Below are 20,422 nucleotides of genomic sequence, written 5' to 3'. Positions count from 1 at the left end.
TCCACGAGGCCACGGCACAGGGCTCTGGTGACATGGCCCAGGGACAGCTCAGAGGCACCAATGCTGCTCACTGATGCCAGCAGCTCAGGAAGGTGTCTCTCTCCAAAGATGGTTGGGTGGACTGAGAGCTTGCTGTGTTTTTGGGCCAAGGCTGCTTGGATTATCCTTGGGTAGATGGCAGATTCCTGAACCTGAAATCCTGCAGATGGGAAATATTTTGTTACCAATCTGAAAGGGTCTGGTGTATCCCACATGTGGGCAGTTACAACAGACACTGATGCACCTGTTCAGCAAAATATTGGATATTTTTTTCTGTGCCCCAAAGGTAATTGTGTGTCCAAGATAATGAATGATGATTCTCCCATCCAACTGTACCCAGAATGTGCAATAGCAGAAACTTTTTTCTGATTACAGCAACTGCCTGTCCTGACAGTAACAGCTACTCCTCATTGCCTGTACTGTTCCACAAAACAATGTCTTTAAAGGGACTGACAGCAGGGTTCAGCTTCAGTGGCTGGATTCCATGTGAATGCAACATTCACCTCGAGTACTTACTGAAAGAACAATTTCAGAGCTGATTTCTGTAGTGCAAAACCCAAGAGATTATTAAAAAACCTGTCAATGCCATGCTTAAAGCACTTAAAAGATATTCCATGAGTTTGAGTCTTAAAATCCATTAATGCTACAAAATATGCATCAAAAGGACTCCTTTGGACTGCAGTCACACAAAATTACAGGCTGCTGTCCTCAAATCTGCCAACATTGCCTTTTGAAAATCAACTGGCACAAAATAGCTCTGTGCTTGAAACAAAAGAAGGCCTAGAGGGAATATGAATGTGGAGTCCAAGCATGACTGTCCCAGCATGTTCAAAAGCTTCAGCAGGAAATTCCAGAGATCTGGGAAGCATGACCCAGGAATTCCATCCTTGTTCCCTTTATGGCATGATGGAACAGCTCCAGGCTTGTCCCTTTGCTTCAGCTTCCTTTTACCTTGATGATCAACCCCAGCTTTGTGCTTCAACTCTCCTTGACATGACTTACCCAGCTCTTGTGCCCACTGTGCCACCATTCCCACAAATGTTGCAAGCACATTCCCTCCATTGAGTGATGCTGCCACTGCCAAGTAGTCACCATTGAAGTAGGGAAAATAAGTGACAGCTGAGGAAGGATCTGGTGCCTCTGGAGGCTGGAAACCCAGGGGCATTGAGATGGTCAGCTGAGCAGAGGTGCTGATATTAAGAACTAAAACATGGACAAAAAAAAGCAAAAAATCAGTGTTTTACTAAGCTACCCTGAAGGAGAACAACGAGAAAAACAAATTAGATACCAAAATGACCATACCTGCATCAGTCCTCTCAGTCAGACAGGAATAAACAGAGCACTGGAAATCTCCCAGAGCAATTCCCACTTTTGCTCCTTTGGGTATTCCATGCCATGCACAGGTTGTCCTGCCTGCAATACTGCCAGGGTCTCCCACCTCTGGAAGCAAGTGCACAGGAAAGCCAGATTTTTTCAGTCTGGAAGTAGAACAACATTATGGGAATAAAGCAGTTGGGGACTGTGTGGCACTGCTACAAAAAACTCTTTGAAATCACAGATTAACCTGGCCACACATTTGTGGCTGCTGGATTTATGGATGCTTTCACCAGTTTAGAAAGCTTGGTCGTGGACAGGGGCAGCATTCCAGTCCAGTGGGCTGGGTAAACCAGTCTGGAAGAATAAATTGTTTCCCTTTCTATGCAATCTGAGCACCTGAGATTATTCAGTGCATGTTCAGCAAGTTTAACCTACTGATGTCATATGGACCAGCAGGTCCGGAGTAAAGGGACAATCACAAAACCAGCCAAAAATGCAGCTAAGTGTCAAAGAACTTCAGTTGTCATGCAATTAGTAGTTCACAACAAAGTCATGAAGAGTTAAGTCCAACAAACTCCTTACACAATCAGCTGCAGGTGCTACAGCAACACCACCACATTAGTAACAGTTCAGTTCAGTCAGCAAAATGCAAATTTCTGTCACTCTTTCATACCTGGATGAGAAGATCTTTCACCTTGGAGTCCTGGCCTAACCTAAGCCCTGAAATATATAAGGCCTTAGCACTCAGCCCTGAAAGAGTAAATCATTAAAATAAATAAGTAAATAAATTAACTGATTCCTTCTAAGATTTCCTGTAGCTTAATAGCTCTTACGTATTATCACAAGTAAGTCTTAGAAGTTATGAAGCTCAGCTCAAAGAACTAGAGTGGTAACTCTTTATCATGGCACAGGTAACACTGTGGCTGCACTTCTCCATCCCACCCCCCACAGAAAGGGAGAGAATCCCTGATAAGTCTCTCAGCTCTGCTGTTTGTAGGTATTTTTAAAATTACTGGGCCAGATTTTATCAGATTAAACAGAGCAGACCTCAATAGCACTTCAGTACAGGCCACAATTGATTAGGAATATCTTTGAATCCCTTTTTATCTGTAGCACATCAACAGTCAGGGCCCAAAGAGGGGCTCACACTGCCTGACACAAGCAGTGCACAAACCCCATTGAATGGCCTCAGCACTTACATGTCAGTATTCCAGCTCTTGTTTCTGCAGTTAAAATATCCCCAGCTGGCAGCATTCTGGACAGACATCAGTGGCTTCTTCAGGTCACACAGCATGGCAACCACATAGTCCTGGATGGTGCCAGCTGCATCATAAGCCTTCAGAAAATCTGGACTTTTAAACAAGATGTTTGAAAAACAACAAAAAAAGAGAGGTTTTTTGCTTTAAGGCAGTGAGAGAAGACAATTTTCATTGTTAGGGGGAACTTCAGACACGTGGGTCCATTAAAATATCAAATGCTCACCTCAGTGATCAACCTGAATTTTATTGTTTTGGTTTTTTTAAATGGAATTTGTTATCCAAGCTGCAGCAATACTTATCTGCAGACAATGGAGAGAGGGCAGCTTTAAGAAATGGGTTGTCTAGGTTCAAAAGCACAGCATGGAAAAAATTAGCAGGAAAGTAGTAATTGTAATTGTTTGTGTGAACTAAACAGCATTTTGTTGATCCTGGAGCATTACTGAAAAATAGGTAAATTCCCACTTGCTCTGGGATCCACAAATTATATGAATGGAAATGTACCAAATGTGAAGTAAAACAAAGCAGCTGGACTCATGACTTATGCAGCTCTAAAGATCACACCATGCTCCATAGATTTGCTGGACACACAGTGAAAAAAACCAAAATCTAATAAAATTTTCCCCATTTATTGAACCTGAACTCATTGCAGAGGAAGAGACTGGATCTTTGAGAAATATGAAACTGAAGAGCAAATCTTGCTGATGCCAAATCATAAGTGAAAAATTATATCCTCTGCAAACACACCACAACAAAGCAGAGCATTTGTGTCACCCCATGAGGATCTGTCTCAGTGTCTGAGGAAGGAAGGAACTGAAATTAATTTAGAGACTCTGTTTTGGCATCTGGCAGCAACCAGACCAAGCAACTCTGTTACTGTTTTAGGCATGTCTGTACTTTCCACAAAGCAGCACAAGACAAAATGACAGTGTTCAAACTGCACTAGCAGAGCTGCTCTGAGCCATGGTACAGACCAGAATTATTCTATAATACTTAAAAGCTTCTGTTCCTATATGACCAAAAGCTTATCCTTTTATAAGTGATCTGTAGTATTTTTACGAGGTCAGAGACTCTTGCATGCTTAACTGCACATAGTTTATATTAAATACTGCCATTTTATATATTCGTTGACTACTTAATTAAGATTATGATTACAGAGAAGCACAGCCCTCAGCCCGTAGCAGCATTAACGTGCTACAAGAATACTAATTGTCACATCAATTCAAGATGAGAAACAGCCTTTGGAGCAGCAATGTACCTGTTCTTTGAATACCAGAAGACTGTGGCACATCCAAATCCTGTAGCCAGGCTCACGTGTGACTGAGGCAGAGGAAGAGAGGTGAGGAAGGTGGGGCTGCAGCGCCCATCCTGCCAGGTGACCAGGTGGCTGACCTTGTCTGCCTCAAAGGCAGGGCCTGGGCCACTCTCTGACCACTTGCACCCTGAAAACAAAACAGAATCCAAAAATCCAGTGACTCCTGCAGCACAGCCTGCCTGGCATTCCTCATTTCTGGACACACCTGAGAATTTGTTAAATATATCAGAAACAGAGCCAATAGAGACTGTAATGAAATTAGTCTTAGTTTCCAGCCCTAGATAATATCATAATGCAAATTATCCTTTGCAACACAGAGAAAGGTATCCAAGCCTTCCTTCTCTTAAAGAGAGATATTAAAGATACAACTTAAATAACAGGTGAACATCAAAAAAACCCAACCACAGTCTTCTATGGGAGGTGAGGAGCTGGCATGGCAGCTCTCACATGAAAACCTCAGCTGGGTTTTTTTTTTAAATCACCACCTGGAGAATGCTGCCTCAGTAATGAACTGCCCAGGATGGACAGCACAAAGCTGCATCACCTCTGGAGCCCAGGCAACAAGAAACCTGCATCTGAGAGTATTTGGCAGTGCACTGCAAAGTGCTTAAGAGCAAAATCCTCATGTACTACACAACAAAGCTAGGATAGGGTTTAATTCAGGGTTTAATTCAGTTTCCCAGCCCAGCACATTCCTTTTGAGCAGAGAACACCACACCTTTGAGGAAACTTTCCCATTCTTCCATTGAAGAGGAGAGGCTGGGCTCAAGCACTGTTTGCCTGCACATTCCAGGGCCCAGCTCTGACCCCTCCCAGGCCATCCCTGGACACAGGGCAGGGACAGGACAGGTCACTCACTCTGGAGCTGAGGCAAACCCTGGGTTTTGGCCACAGAGCAGAGTGTCAAGAGAAAATACTCAGCTTCCTGACTCACACAAGTATGGCTAGAAAATGTAATTCTTGGGTTGGATACAGGGCTTGGAAGTCACACTCACACAGTAAAAAGCAGCCCTGGAGGCTGGGAGGTGCCATGAGAAACATGCAAAATAAAACACATACTTTTTCTTGTTTCCTCAATTCCCTGTTCTATCAAATGTGTTTGAACTGAATTTCCAATTGGCTTGCTTTTCTTGTTTTAAATGGATTCTAAGAAATATTATTAGTCATAAATGTAACCCTAAAGGACGCTATTAAAATGTTTATTTGTGTCCCAAAGGTCCTGGATCCACTTAGTCCACTCAAAACAAATGAGAGCAAAGACCCTCTTTCACTTGATAGAAATGCAACTAAAGTGGCATGTGGCTTTAGGACATAAAATATTTACCAATATGACATAAGGATCTGTGCCTGTGAATACACAAGGCTTTGTTATGTAGCTCCTGGGACAGCTGGAAAGCAACAACAGCTCCTCCAGTCCATCAACCCTTGGACTTATTTCTTTGTAATCATTTTTAGTATTTAATGTAAAATTACAGCCAGTAATGAATAGTACAGTGCCTCTTCAAGCAATTAAGATCCTGACAACTTCTGACAGGCAGTGACCAGCACTTTTGGGAAATCTGCTCTGTGGTTTACAATACATCTTTACTTCATAACTCCTGTTTTAATAAAACTTGTATAATTGTCCAGATGAGCACACTACAGGGTTAAGTGCAAAAGACATGGACCCACTCTCTGGAAGCCTTAGACTTCAGTTGGTCTATAAGGCATTAGCCAAGAAGATAATCCATCCCTATCTCACAGGGCTGGCAATCCAAGGCCTGGATTCTTCAAATATCCTCCCTATCACAAGGATTATCTGGGTATTTGCACAACCAGGCCCCACATGACTACCTCACTGCAGCTGACTTTGTCTCTGAGGTCTTGGCAAGCAGCTGAGCATCCACAATCCTGACCACAGTCCTTTCCAGCTCCTACTAACAGAAGCATAAGCAACAAAATGAATGCAACATGACATTTATGTGTGACTTGCTAGGAAAAAAAAGTCTTGGGATTCTGGGAAGAACCAGAGTTATTGAGATGCTGGACAACATCTAGGTAAGGGGTTTGTGAGGTGAATAAAATCCTCCTGCAAGTTATTAATAGGATGCAGAATTTCTTTCAAAGGGCAGCAGATAGCATATGATGAAGAAACAATTACGAAGGCACAAGTATGCTATTCCTCCTTTATATTAATAATTGTGCTGAATCTGCAGGGGTGTCATTAGGTTAAATACTTTAACATTAACTATAGTGAGTAGCTGAAATTTCAGTAAAAAAAGCAAAATTCCCATATGAGACCTTCTGTTAATTCTGTTTTAGGGAAGACCAAAGTGATGCAGCAGTTTAATTTTCTGCATCATAATACTCTGAGCAGGAATGTTAAAGAATGAATGTTACCTTTATCACTTTTCCAAAACACAACCCCATGCATTTGTCCAGAAATCCCAATGTGGGTGACTTGCTGAAGCTGCTGCTGAGGCAGAGCAGCAAGGCATTCATTCAGTGCTCTTAGGATTTTCTGGACATCCTGCTCCATTCCCTGCAATCACAAAGCATTCTCCTGAGCATGAAACCATTAGGATTCACTCAGTGTATTTATTAAACAAGGCTGCTTTAGTCAGAGGTGAAGGACAGAATTCATTTAGTTGAATAGCATTTATTAGAGTAATATTTACTACTAAACTGTAACAAAAAAGAAAAGAAAAGTTGCAAAAAAAAATCCCACAAACCCACAAAAACTAAAAATCAATACTACCACGTTGAGCCTCTTAAACTGAAGGCCAAATAGTTTTTAATTTCCTAAATAACCACACTCAACTGTAACTTTAAAAAATCCATGACCACTGACTACAAGCTTTCATTAATTCACTTTATCTATTCCTTTTCATTTTCCTCACAGAGAGAATTATCCATGTGTTCTGGCAGGTGTGCAGTCTCCCCTGCCTCTTCCTAAAGCTCCTCCCTGTTTACTCAGTGATGATTTTGATGATGCTGACATTCAATTTCTGGATATTCTATTCCTAGAACCACCCAGAAAACTGACCCAACAGTTCCCCAGAAGCTTTCACAGTTTCAAGGGTTCAGGTTACTTTGTGACGGACCACTATGATTACAAAACTATTGCAACAGAGTCTACAAATAAAAGTGAACTTTGTGCATAGGTACTTTAGGCTGCATAAATTGGCAGGAGGAGGGTTGGCCTGTTTGGTATCCTTGGTATCAGAAACAATGCACATATTTTATGATTCTGATTAATCCTTTTTTTAGATTGACCAGCACAATGGATGTAAAGATCTTTAACAGGAACACTTCTTCCTGGTTATTTTCACAGGGAGTTTCCAGTTATGATTCCACCTCACACTGAAGTGCAAAATAAAACACTCTTCCAGTTGGCAAATGGTTGCTGTTTCCTTACTGGGAGTGTCAAAGATAAGGTGGTGGCTCATGGGAGAATAATTTTACAGTGTTTTAGGCAATTTTTCAAAATCTGGGTCCTTCTTAAGTCAAGCAGCTCTACTTGATCTCCTTGAATGGTGAGCAGGGGGTGTTTTAATTCTGCTTTTTGATACCCAGACACATGCTGCCAATCTGGGCACCAAAACAACCCAGGAAAGCCACTGCACTCTGCCCAACGTACCAAACAACCCAAGCACTGCAAGGCAAGGCCGGCGTCCTGCAATGTCTCTCAGCACTCCCTTAGGGAATTTGCAGGACAATTGAGCCCTTACCTGCGGCGCAGCTCCCGGGCTATCGCTGTGTGCCTGAGTCTCCCTGGAGCAGCTCTGTGCCAGCGACAGCCCTCGCTCTGTCCCTGTCACCAGCGCTGCCTTCACCGACGTCGTGCCCAGGTCAATGCCCAGCACACAGGTGGGCCCGGGCCCGCCCGCCGCGGCCATGAGGGGATGGCTGTCACCTTGGCACAGGCGGAACAACACCCACCAAGCTGAGCCCCTCACGGCTCCCGGTGCCGCCCGAGCCCCTCACGGCTCCCGGTGCCGCCCGAGCCCCTCACGGCCCCCGGTGCCGGCCGAACCCCTCACGGCTCCCGGTGCCGCCCGAGGCCCTCACGGCCGAGCCCCTCACGGCTCCCGGTACCGCACCGCGGGCTTCCAGGGTCGGGGCAGGAGCGCGACCTGGACTTCGCCCTCAGGCTGGAGGTGCTCCCTGCCCTCAGCGCTCCCCGGTCGCTACCCCTCCACTGTGACAGTGACAAAGCGCCCCTTCCCCAGCTGACCTGCGTTGCTTTAAACCACGCTTTTTATCCAAATCAAACCACCCCGGCGCCCAGCCCGCCCTGTCCCCTCGCTCACAGCTCTCCCCCCCTCATGGACCCGCTCCGCCACACCCAAGATGGCCCCCAGGGGCGGCCGCAGCGACGCGGTGGGCGCTGGGCGGGGAGTCCACAGACGATCGCCTCACGTGAGAGCTGAAAAGGGAAGAACCGGGACGGCGCGGGGCACTGAAGGGCGTGGGTTGCCGCCCGCTCCCCGGTACCGCCGCCTCGGCAGCGGCGCGTTCCAAAGCGCCGCATACCCCGCTCCGCCGGAGCGCCGGAGGAAAGAGCGGCAGGACTACAAGTCCCAGCGTGCACCGCGGCGCGCCGCCAGCGGCGAGGGTCTGGCGGGGGCGCGGGGGCTGCCGAGATTTGTAGTCCCGCGCGTTGGGGTGGGGTGGGTTCGTCCCGGCAGCGGCGCTGAGGTAAAGATGTGCCCGGGACGGGGAGAGAGGTGCCCTCCGAGGCGAGCTGAGGGTCCCTCGGCCGGGCTGGGGGCCGTGGTGCTGCGGAGGGAGCTGCTTGCCGCGGCTTCCAGCGGAGGGGATGGGCTGTGTGGCCGTGTGGGTGCTGAGGAAAGCTTCTCCCCTGCTTTTTCCACAGCTTTTCCACCATGAGGACGCGGTACCTGCTCCCCGCTCTGCTGAGCCTCTCGCTGGCGCTGCTGGGGCCTGGCGGTGAGTGTTTGGTCAGCGCAGCTTGGGCCCACAGGGCTCCGGATCAGTAAGAGATGGAAAAGGCAGCTCTTTAGTTATCCCATTACATCTTTCCAGGGATACCTGTGCCACGCTTCACATCAGCTCTTCTCTCATTCCTTACCTCGGCTTCTTGTGTTCCTACACTGTACTGAGGTTGTGCACCTCGTGTTCCAGAATCATTTCTGCAGATTGAAGAGTGCCTGGGGTGCAGTCAGTGATGAGCTGGGAGCTCCTCTGCACATGACTTCTTACAAACACTGTGTAGTATGTGGCAACAGAAAAAAAAAAGTGTCCAGGCCAACCTATGCAACCTGTGTCTGTCTCTGTTTCTGTAAATGTACATTCTCTCAGACATCTGGGTACTTGGATTGAATTTGTGGCCTAAGAAACAATTTTATATTAAATTTGGGGCATTTATGACTCCTAGATCATCAGGATCACATCAAGAACCAGGATGGGTTTGCAGTACCCTATAACCTTCCCTTGGCATTTGCTTTTGTTACACTTCAAGCATTTAAATTACTTCCTTGCAACATGTTCAAGTGACAGTTATATACTTCTCTTTTTAAGTTGCTTGGTTGCCCCCTTTGCTTTTTGTTGTGTGAACTTATCTGGTTGATCTGATACTGCAGGGACCAATGGGTAAAATGTCTATGGCACAAAAAAAAGTAGGTTGTTCTTCTCAAGGAGCTGTTCATAGTAATTGAGATTTGTGTGGCTGTTTTTTCCCCCCCACAGATGGAGCCATTGTGTTGTCAGTCCCCGAAGTGGTTTCTCTAGAAAGTGGAAGTTCAACAAATGTCACTATCTCTCTGAGGTAAAATTATTATCGCAGCTTTACTTTCCCTTTGGAACGCGGGCTGTCCTCCATAAGTGAATTTACAGTTCCTCCCTTTCTAAAAATTGATGCTTAAGAGAAACTTGCATTTCCTAGAAGGATCATGTCCTGGACCAATGCTCAGTGGAGTTCTTTAGGAAAGCTGTGCAGGACTGTGTCACTTGGAAAGGTTTTATTTGTTCTGTTTTATCTTTCTGCTGTAATTTCTGTCCTTCATCACCCCAAGTACTTGTGCTTTGTTTCAGCAAAGGGTAATGACCACCAGGACAGAATAGGATAGGACAGGATCTTTTGGTGACTTTGCCACTTGTGTGGAGAAGAGGGAGGTACAGTGTGCCCACCACTGGATCAGATAAAAGAACCAGTACAATATCACACAGTTTGGTGCTGGTTCCTCTGAGTATGAGGCAGGTTCTGTTGTGTGTGGGCTGCTGATTGCTGAGAGGATTGAGCAGATGCTCCTCTGCAGCCCCAAAGCAACCTCTGAGCTCAGGTACCAGCCTAACCTGTTTTTTCTGCCTTCTCAGGGCCCCACTAAATGAGACACTGGTGATAACTCTTAATATTACACACTCCTCAAAGCACAGCACCATTGTTGAACTTCCTGATGAGGTAAGTGAGAGCACAGACATGTAACCTTATGCAAAAAGCTCCTGCTATTATGGTGCAACTCCTCTTTCTTCCCTCTGCTCTGCCTTGCAGGTACAGTTCCCTGCAGGTCACACTAAAGCAGACTTCCAAGTCAAAGCAGATGATGTGGGACAAGTAACAGTTTACCTTTATCCCAATAATTCCAATTTAACTGGGTAAGAAACAGGTTTTTTTGTTCTATTTACTGTCCTGTAGCTTCCTAAAAGTTGGGGTAACTATTTCTAGGAGTTAAATGGGACAGGGGTGGGATGCAGTTAAGAAGATTGGTAACCCCGCAGCAAATCTCCAAGTACTCGGATAAATAGAGGGCACAGAAGCAGAGTGGTGTCTTAGATTTAATTACAAGATAACTCAGTTCTCATGGCTCCTTAGTCTGGTTTTAATAGAGTCTCCCAAAAGTATGGAGATCACATGTCAGCTTTTCTGCTCTGGGGAGCATTTGGCTGTCAGTATCCAGTGGGATGCTGTTCTTACTGTGCAGGATTTGTTCTGGAGTTCCTGGGGTGGGTCAGTTAGGGGAGCCCTCTCCTCACAGATGCCAGTTCTCCCTCCTGGGAAAAGCCCAGCCAGATGGAGAAAGCTGGACTGTAGTTGCTTGTGGCTCAGATATTACTGAGCAACAGAGTGCTGCTGTTTTACTTCCTTGTTTTGCTTCTGCTTTTGAAACTCGAGGCAAAGGCAGAGGCGAGCACGTGGAACGCTCACAGGGCAGCACCATCACAAGGGCGAGGAGTGCAGCTCTGCTCTTGCCTAACAGACCCTGTGCTGAGAGAGGGGAAGCCACAGGCACAAGGTGACCTTTGGGAACGTTCCCATGGTAAAAGGATGGAAAGGAAAGACTCAGGGAGTGGGAGGTGTCCCAAACATAACAAAGTCACAAATGAAAAGGGGAGCAACTCAGCTGAACCCAACCGAATCTTTATTGTCTTGTCTCAACACCTGGACTCTGTTTCCTCTCTCAGAGCAGAACAAGATAAAATCTTGTGAAAAAAGCTAATTAACTGATTCTTCTTGTATTAACCATCAGGCCTAGGATTCAATTTCAAGTGATTCACAGCATCATAGTGAGATATGCTGATGAGGTGATTGGCTGGATCTATTTCGTTGCCTGGTCCATCTCCTTTTATCCTCAACTCTTTGAGAACTGGCGAAGGAAAAGGTAAAGAGATGTGTTTGCAGGTCACTAAAGCACTTCTGCAAATCATCTTCATAGCTTCAGTTACATCTGTCTTGGTTATTGGGAATTATCCATGGAAAGGTGGGGAAAAAGGCAAAGGTAGGGTCTGAATAATTGCAGCCCCAGTGAGATTTTATACATGCAGGTTAGAGGGAAACCAAGTGCATCCTACAAACACCTGATCCTAAGATTTGGCATCCAGTATGAATTTTTGATAGAGGAGACTTCCCCATTCCTTTTGGTGCCATGTTGTAAATCATCTGGCTGAGGCAGGTGTGATGATCACTGTCAAAGATTCCCAGCCTTGAGAGCTGTTTCTCAGACACCTCCTTGTAGTGTCACATTAGGCCAGCTCCCCTTGAGCTAAGTGACTTAGAGTAGGAGCATTATCATATATGAGAATGAAACCATTTGATCTGGCAATGATGCACTTGTGCTTTATGGATTCAGGCTGGAAGGGCTTTATCAGACAGGCTGAGCTCATGGGGGATGCAGCTAAAGAGCAGAGACACAAATTGATCCATGAGAGCTCTGTTATTTCACCCAGCTTCCTGATGAACTCACAGCGTTGTGTGGTCACAATGCCTGAAGCTTTTGCTTACACCAGAAGCTGCTGTAAGTCAATACATTCCAGGGTCAATTTGTCCCTGGAACTGCCTGTAACTCTCTAATACATGTTTCTCTTTTTTTTTCCCTCTCCTCTAGTGTTGTTGGACTAAGCTTTGACTTCATAGCATTAAACCTTACTGGCTTTATAGCATACAGTGTGTTTAATGTTGGGCTCTTCTGGATTCCCCTGATTAAGGTGAGCATGATTCTCTCTTAACACGTGCTGGGGGGTGGGTATGTGCAGAAAGGAGTTAAGACACGTGGCTGGTTTTGCTTTCTCTTACCTTTAGGAGGAGTTCCTGGTCAGTTATCCCAGTGGGGTGAACCCTGTGGCCATCAATGATGTTTTCTTCAGTCTCCACGCGGTGGCCCTGACCCTCCTCACCATCATTCAGTGCTGCATCTACGAGGTGGGTGCGAGTGCTGGGCTCACCTGTGGGCTCTGCCACAGCTCCCTCTGCCGGGCACCTCCCTGCTCCATTTGGGTTCCAAAATCCCAAATTCCCTGCACTTCCACTGGCCTTTCCAGGAGCCAGGCTTCACAGCCCAGCTGCCTTCAGCTTTCCTGAGCTAGGAGCACCTCCACTAACCTTATCTACTTCAGCCTCATGGATGTTCCGAGCTTATAAGTGAACTCCTTAGGGACTCAAAATAACTGAGGCAAACAGCCAAGTTCATAAAGTTCCCAAACAGATCTCTAGCCAGCACATAGATTACAGCTCTTCACAGCACAAATGCTTTGCTATTTCTTTGGAACATTCTTCAAGCTATGATAGGACTTTAGATAACTCCCTGCAATTCAAACACAGTTTTTTCAACTTCTTTCCTAAAACAGCTGTAAATGCCCTTTCATAATTCACACCATTTCAAGTGAGACTGATTGTTACAGTCAAGTGATTCTTACTTAATCCCATTGATTGTTCCAGTCAGGTGGTTCTTTGTTTGATTTTCATTGTAAAAGCCTCCCATCTGAACAGACCAATTTTCTCTAGATGATAACTGTTTCTCTGTTTGGGTTTTTCCTCTGGTCATGCCAAATCTAAAACTGTAACAGCCCATCTGTTATCATTGCCAGCTACTACAGAATTTTCTAGTGAAGAATTAGAAAACAACCATAAATCTTTTACCATAATGATATTATCAACCTTTTGCACATACAGGAACTCTAGATCTCATCAGATTGAATTTTGGAGCTTTGTTACAGATTATGCACCATAAATACTCAAGAACACCGTTCCCCCTTGCTCAGGGACAGCAGTGTTTTAAATGATTGATATGAATATTGCTCATCAGCTCTTGCAAACCTCCAGCTGGTTGCTGTAGCACTTGCTTAATTTTAAAGTTCTCCTTGTGGTACCAGCCTGACTGGTAAAACAGGTTTGGAGTGTAGTGCTGCAGGGTTCTGAGCAAACTGTATCTTTGTGTCTGGGGATGTGTGACCCGGCCAAAATGTATCTGTGTTTGTATTTCAGAGAGCAGGTCAGAAAGTATCCAAAGTTGTTGTTGGACTCCTGGCCCTTGCATGGATCTTCACCTTCACAACGCTGTTCCTGGCTGCAGCTGAGGTGATGACATGGCTGCAGTTCTTGTTCTGCTTCTCCTACATTAAGTTGGCAGTCACACTGATCAAATACTTCCCACAGGTAAATCTGAATTATTCTGCTTGCATTCCATATCCCTGCCACCCTAAGCCTGCAGGGCTCTTGAAAGTCTGAAGGGACTAAACCACCAATGATTATTTATTAATAGTGACAAACCAGTAGAAATGTACTGAAAACTGCTTGAAAGTCAATCCCAAATCCTGTACATGACACTGACTGACTGCTTGTCACACTCCCAGGCCTACATGAATTTCCGTCGGAAGAGCACTGAGGGATGGAGTATTGGAAATGTGTTACTGGACTTCACTGGGGGAAGCTTCAGCCTTCTCCAGATGTTTCTGCAGTCATACAACAATGGTAAGCCTGGAACTGAGGTGCTGGACCCTGTCCTAATGGGGTGGGAAGTCCCACTACATAGCAGATATAAAGCAGGTTATCTCAGAAGAATGATGTTTGTGCTGTGTTGTGGGGAGCTGTACTTACAGGAAGGATAAAGAATCTGTTCATATTTCCTCAAGATATAAAATGAAGTAGCCATCCTGAGGAAACCACAGGAACAGTTATTAATTAGATTTGCATAAGATGTGCACTGCAGTCAGTCTTAGGTGTGTCTGAGCAGTCCAGGTAATAGACATGAGCTTCTCTAAAGGGTCTTAAGACAAGACTACACTTGAGGAGTCAGACTTAACTCTGATTTTGTGTTTGACAGATGAGTGGAGGTTAATCTTTGGAGATCCAACCAAGTTTGGCCTGGGTGTCTTCTCCATCATCTTTGACATTGTTTTCATGGCCCAGCACTACTGCCTGTACAGGAGACGAGGGTATGAACCTTGTGAATAACAAACATCCCTTGTGGACACTCAAACTTTACACTGAACTTGGCCCTACCCTGTCTGAGGGCTTTCAAGATTCTTGCTGCCAGTTACCAGAAATGCTGATTCTGATCTCTGTCTGTGACCTAATCCTCTCTGGGCTGGAACACAAACTGTTGCCTTGCCAAGCACTGGCTGCCAGGTGCCTTAAGGACAGCAAGCTCTCAGCTGCACATGGGGGACTTGTGCCTGTTGGAGCTGCACACACAGCTCAGAGGGAGCTGTCCAAGCAACACATGGCTCTTTTTTCACCAACCACAGGGAAGAGAAAGACCAAAGTGATGTCTTTCTGATTGGAGGTGAAGCACAAAGAGCAGAGTTTTGTCTTCCAAAAATCTGAGATCATGTTTAAGCAACTACTTCATATCTTTAAGTAATGACTGAAGACTGTCTGTGGATCCAAGTGCTGCTGCTGACCTTTCCCAGACAGCTCACAGTCCACCACCACTCAGGCTGGCCACAGTGGTACATCACAATAATGAAGTTGGTAACAAATGCACAAATATTACAATTTGAACTCTTTATTAAAAAAATTCCTAAAAACCAGAAGCTGTATTCTTCTTTCACTGAAAGCTCTTTCAAAAGTATTAAGTAATTAGAAGGGAATCTGTGCATTTATACTTGAATGCTTAGAACCTAATGTGTCTTTCTAGATCCCAGGTGAGGTTTGACAGTTCCCCACCAGTGAAACCAGACCTTACTAACCTCAGTAATTCAAAAGCTACCCTTGAGCCAAAAATGGTCACAGCTAGAGGCACCCAAATGATGTGGCACTATTAAATGTAAGGAGAAACAGCTCAGGAAAACCAACTTTGTTTTATTGTGTGTAAAATCAAGTGAAAAAAAGCAGTACAAATAGCAGTGTATCTTTATAGTAACAAAAATAACTCCAACTTGAAAGACTTATAATTTACTACTGAATTCTTAAGTAACAAAATTCCAAAGCAGGATTGTAGTAATTCCAGAGATATAAAATTGGTAAGTAGGCATCTGCTGGTGTGCACAGAACGGTCTGAGATGCATCCATCACAAGGTACATGGCACAGCAGTAAGGTACTGAATAAATTAGTCTGCCACCTCCTCGTGCTCTATTTACAACAGCTTACCCCAAGGCTGCTGAAGGAAACTATAGATATGTCTAGATCAACGGAAGAGGATTAAAAACTCCAGGTTTTGGATAACTGTAAAGCTAACTGGCTAACATACCACAGGATTCTAGATCATGGGCTTAGTGTTGCAGCAAGGATCTTCAGTCCTGTGGCATGTTGATTTAAACCACTTAGTGTCCCACTAGAAGTTTAAATTTGGTCAAGAGGCACTTCTGCGAAATTACTGGCATATTCATCTCTTCCATCCAATAAATCACTGATTTAAGCAAAGTCTTCTAAAAGACAAACCAAAATCCCTCCAATTTCAAGTCTGATAGAAGTGGAATGAAGGACTGAAAACTCTACAGTTACAAGCAGCATTTCTGGTAAGTTTGGGAACATTCTTTTGTTTCCTGCTCCATATTCCCTTAAATTAAACTCAATTCATCTGATGGTACAAATTGGGAGTAAGGAAAATTCAGGTTTTACCCTGCCAGTGAGGTCAAACTGTAGTGTCCATGAAGTTGTAGTGTATTTCACAGGCATTGAGCTAACACTTGTGTGTTCCTCAGTTGTTCCTTGCCTGAAGAGGATGCTTTATCCAAGGAATCTTTGCAGGAAACTGTAATGCCCCAAACCCTTCAGCCACTCTCTATCTTGCACACAGTGAAGGATTAGTACAGTGCTCCTCCCCACAGCATTGTGCAGCTCTTAACTCTGGCATTTCAATTTGGTAGCAGTAGGGGGGACAGGACAGCTCCCTTCTAAAAGCTTAGGCACAGCAAACCCTCTGGTCTCCCATAGCAGAAACCACAATTCCTCCTAAAAGTGGAGGCTTTTGTGCTACAGAAGAATCCTGTCCAAGTTAAGGCTTTTCCAGTTGCTCTTAGATAACTTGGGTCTGTCCTGTCCTGAAAGCCATGACTGCAGAAGTCTTGCCATGTACCTGCAGGGCAGACTTTAAGAAGCACTCTGCTGAGGGGAGTATTGTTTTACTACTGCCAGTTACACCAGAAGAAGTTAAAATTAAAAAAAAAAGTAGTGTTTACCACAGGTAGGAAGGAACATGCATTCCCTCCAGACAACCTGTTCCAGTCTAATAGTTGCTTCTTTCTCTGATACCAGTCTATAGATCTCCCTCCCCACCCCCTCCCCAGCTAGATGATGGATTAGGACATCATGGATTGCTGCACAGCCTTCTGCAGGGACTGCCTGGTCACCAGCAGCCTGACCACCTCCTCATTCCTTTTGGTCAGCCTCTTCCTGGCCTGGTCATGGGTCACCATTGTCATATCCCAGCCATTCACCTGGGAAAAAACCATAATATAAGGCAGGTGCAGAGACTCACAGGTGTCCTGTAATTCTATCAGAACCATGCAGGGGATATGGTTGTGCCAAAGCTCAGTTTATTTATAAACTGTCCTAGGAAGTACCCAGAAGATTATTTTCTGCAGCAGATGCTTCTCTGCACTGTGCAGCTGATACTGTCTTATCTGGTGCTTACCTGCATGATCTTATCTCCAGTCTGGAGTCCTGCAACTTCTGCTGGGCCTCCTGCTGTCACCCTTGTTACATAGATACCCTGGAAAAAAATTGAGTGTTCATTTACTAAATGTGGGAGGATTCAGTACTCAAGGGCCATTTGACTGACAAGACAAAAATCTCCATGGTGTATTATAAGATTTTAGTTAAAAACAGGCTTGTGCAATGCTGGAAAATAGAAAGGGTGGAGAAGTCACTTAAATAACTCAGGCTGCAAGTGATAATGGGGCAAGAGAGTAGCTGTGGCAGAAGGCAGATGATGATTTGGGTATCTCAGCCTTTGGGAGAGGGAATTGCTACAGAAAAAGATTGTCTGACCTTGTCAGTCTTGTCTTCAGAGAAAGGATTCTGAGTAGGGTCCTGATCAATGCCACCCCCAATACTGAAGCCCAGAATCAAATTGTCCCCTTGACGAAGCTTATGTATTTCAATTCTTTGCTGAAAACAGAAAGAGATCAAATAGCTGAGCATTGTGAGAGTGGAAGAAATTTCAAGTGCATTTCAGACACTGGTACTTCAGACCCAGTTAGATTGTTTTTCACAGAGATCCCACAACACAGCCCAGCCCCTCAATTACTCAGAGCTCTCCTGCCTGCCCAGAAATAGAAAGGAACAACACTAAAACCAGAGCAGGTCTCTGTAAACATGACTCATGCCTTGATAAGCAGCAGTCACTCATGCCCAGCCTCATCTTGCTCATTATCCACATGCCTTATGTTCCTGCTAGTCCTATCAGCAGAAATAACAACCTATTATTAGGATGGCTCTTTTTCAGGATAACTTTTGTAACCCGGGGCAGGTTCCTCACTGCCCGATGCACAAAGGCATCTGAGCAGCTTTGTGCATTATGTCAGCACTGTAGAAATGCCAGCTGCTGCAATTCCTGAGCCAGGGTGAAAAGCCACGGTCTTAACTGACACAAAAACCTCTCAAAAGGTGCTTCCACCCTATCTAATGGAAGATGTTCCTGCTCATTGCAGCGGGGTGGATGTGATGACCTTCATGGATGCCTTCTAACCCAAACCATTCAGCGATTCTCCTCTCACAGCCCTGTCACACAGACCTTGAACTTCCCCGCTGAATTCCAAACTCCCTGGATTCCAAACATCCGTGTCCTCAGCGGGGGCACCCACGCAAGCACAGCCCAGTTACAGCCAGGGGAAAGCACAGAATGAATTCCTCCCTCGCACTGCGCGCTGATTAAAGCCATTATCTCACTGTAAAGCTCTGCTTCCTAAACCCCACCCAGACACGCAGGTGCTTATCCTGCCCTCGGAGGGGGATGCGCACCGAGACTGGGCTCGGCTGCCGCACAGTCCCGGTACCGGGAGAACGCGCGTCTCGCCGGCTTCGCCCTCTCTTCTCTGGAGCAGCCCCGGCCGGCGGTCGGTCCCTCCGCCCGGCGGAGTTTCCCCTCCGTTCTCCCACCCGGTATCGCGGACGGACAATCTGACAGCGGGGAGCGGCAACCGGGGCCGGCGGCGCTGCGGACCGAGCGGCCGCGCCCTTCGCCGGCGGACCGGGGCTGCCCGGGCACCTTCGCCCTCCGACAGCCCGCAGGGCGCTACCGGCCGGCACCGGTGTCCCCGTCCTGGCCCGCACCTTCCACACACCCGCGAACCGGAGCTGCCCCGGGGCGGCACCTCCGCCCGCTGACAGCGCCCGGGCACCACCGGCATCCCCCTCTCCATCCCCGCCAGCGACCCCCGGGCACCACCAGCATCGCCCTCTCCATCCCCGCCAGCGACCCCCGGCACAGTATCCCCGAATAGCGGTGACCGGCTGCCCCGGTACGAAAGCCGCGCTCGCCCCTCCCGTGCCCGCTCACCACCACGGCGGTGACCGGCTGCCCCGGTACGAACGCCATGTCCGCCCCGTCGCCGCCGCCCTCCGAACAAAAGCGCCTCACCCGGCCCCGCCCCTCGGACCCCGCCAGCCAATCCGACCCCGCCCCTTGCTCCCCGCCAGCCAATCCGGAGCCGCCCCGCCCACGGCGCGCCGCGCGGCCGCGTCCCGTCGGCCCGCTGGCCAAGATGGCGCCCGGGCGGTGGCGGCGGCGCGGTCGGGGCGGGCTGGGCCCGGCGGGCGGCCCGCGGTGACGGGCGCTGTGCGGGGTCCCTCGGCGCGCTGCGAGGCCTGACGGAGCGGCGGGGCTGCGCGCCGCCGTGAATGAGAGGTATGGAGGGAGGGGAGGACGGGCGGGAGGGCCTGCGGGCCTCTCCCGGCGGCCTGAGGGAGGGCGGGCTCATACAGCGCGTTTGTTTCACCTCAGTGTCGGTGCGAGCGAGGAGGTGCCCGAGCCCGGCGCGGAGCCATGGCCGCTGTGGTGGCCAAGCGCGAGGGGCCGCAGTTCATCAGCGAGGCGGCGGTGCGGGGCAACGCGGCCATCCTGGACTATTGCCGCACCTCGGTGTCCGCCCTGTCGGGCGCCACGGCCGGGATCCTCGGCCTCACCGGCCTGCACGGCTTCATCTTCTACTTCCTGGCCTCCGTCCTCCTGTCCGTGCTGCTGGTGCTGAAGGCCGGGCGGCGGTGGAACAAGTACTTCAAGTCGCGGAGGCCGCTGTTCACGGGGGGGCTCGTGGGAGGGCTCTTCACCTACGTCCTGTTCTGGACTTTCCTGTACGGAATGGTTCACGTGTACTGATGCACGGAATGCTCGCCGCTACCGGAGCTGCAGGACTGTTGCCAAAAGTCACTACACAATAGGCCAGCTCACTTTCCAAACTGTTGTCCATGGCTCGTGTCGTTAATGCTGTTGGTAAATTATGTCCAAGTACGAATTAATCAGTAGCACTGTTCTAATTAAACTGAATGTGAAGCACCGTTTGGATGCCTCCTGTATTTGTTTTCTTTTTAAAGGATAATTTCCATCCTAAAAACAGGCATAGCTGTGGGGTTTGATTGATAGTCCCGTGTATCCTTTTTGGTTTGGATACACACACCAGTTACAATCCCCTCTGGATGTACTGCCTGTCCCTACACACAAATGTTGAAGCAGTAATGAAATAATGAAATTATTTTAAAATAATTCCACTGACACAAGAAAATAATCAAGTGGATGTAAAGGTTGGGTTTAGAAACATACATGCAAATGTTCTCTTCCCTTACTGCCATCAGTAAATGACACTGTCACAGGTGCTTGTCACTGGTCTCCAGAAAAG

General features: G+C 47.0%; 4 protein-coding genes across 5 annotated transcripts; 2 read left to right on the top strand and 2 right to left on the bottom strand.

Annotated features, from left to right (window-relative positions):
* Nucleotides 1-721: 721 nt before the first annotated feature.
* Nucleotides 722-8,457, bottom strand: SHPK (sedoheptulokinase). Its single transcript, XM_030962975.1, has 6 exons — nt 7,638-8,457; nt 6,307-6,448; nt 3,871-4,054; nt 2,556-2,708; nt 1,342-1,517; nt 722-1,242 (listed from the first exon to the last, which is right to left on the bottom strand). The coding sequence occupies exons 1-6, from the start codon at nt 7,803-7,805 to the stop codon at nt 722-724; spliced, it is 1,344 nt and encodes a 447-aa protein (XP_030818835.1). The 5' UTR covers nt 7,806-8,457.
* CTNS (cystinosin, lysosomal cystine transporter) lies at nt 8,274-15,177 on the top strand. 2 transcript variants are annotated; one of them, XM_030962535.1, is made up of 11 exons: nt 8,274-8,524; nt 8,786-8,859; nt 9,619-9,697; nt 10,246-10,330; nt 10,421-10,524; nt 11,397-11,528; nt 12,252-12,351; nt 12,446-12,565; nt 13,628-13,798; nt 13,996-14,113; nt 14,466-15,177. In XM_030962535.1, exons 2-11 carry the CDS (start codon nt 8,796-8,798, stop codon nt 14,594-14,596), a joined length of 1,104 nt encoding a protein of 367 aa, XP_030818395.1. In that variant the 5' UTR covers nt 8,274-8,524; nt 8,786-8,795; the 3' UTR covers nt 14,597-15,177. The 2 variants fall into 2 exon arrangements, with proteins under 2 accessions (XP_030818395.1, XP_030818396.1); XM_030962536.1 differs by lacking the exon at nt 8,274-8,524 and adding an exon at nt 8,583-8,607.
* Nucleotides 15,178-15,425: 248 nt separating this feature from the next.
* Nucleotides 15,426-19,163, bottom strand: TAX1BP3 (Tax1 binding protein 3). Its single transcript, XM_030962537.1, has 4 exons — nt 19,087-19,163; nt 17,577-17,696; nt 17,221-17,298; nt 15,426-17,023 (listed from the first exon to the last, which is right to left on the bottom strand). The coding sequence occupies exons 1-4, from the start codon at nt 19,123-19,125 to the stop codon at nt 16,886-16,888; spliced, it is 375 nt and encodes a 124-aa protein (XP_030818397.1). The 5' UTR covers nt 19,126-19,163; the 3' UTR covers nt 15,426-16,885.
* Nucleotides 19,164-19,265: 102 nt separating this feature from the next.
* EMC6 (ER membrane protein complex subunit 6) lies at nt 19,266-20,084 on the top strand. The gene is made up of 2 exons (XM_030962600.1): nt 19,266-19,434; nt 19,531-20,084. The coding sequence occupies exon 2, from the start codon at nt 19,573-19,575 to the stop codon at nt 19,903-19,905; it is 333 nt and encodes a 110-aa protein (XP_030818460.1). The 5' UTR covers nt 19,266-19,434; nt 19,531-19,572; the 3' UTR covers nt 19,906-20,084.
* The last annotated feature ends 338 nt before the right edge of the window (nt 20,085-20,422 follow it).

This window comes from Camarhynchus parvulus, chromosome 19 (genome assembly GCF_901933205.1).
Source record: "Camarhynchus parvulus chromosome 19, STF_HiC, whole genome shotgun sequence".
NCBI lineage: Eukaryota > Metazoa > Chordata > Aves > Passeriformes > Thraupidae > Camarhynchus > Camarhynchus parvulus.
This window is presented reverse-complemented; position numbering and strand designations above follow the sequence as displayed.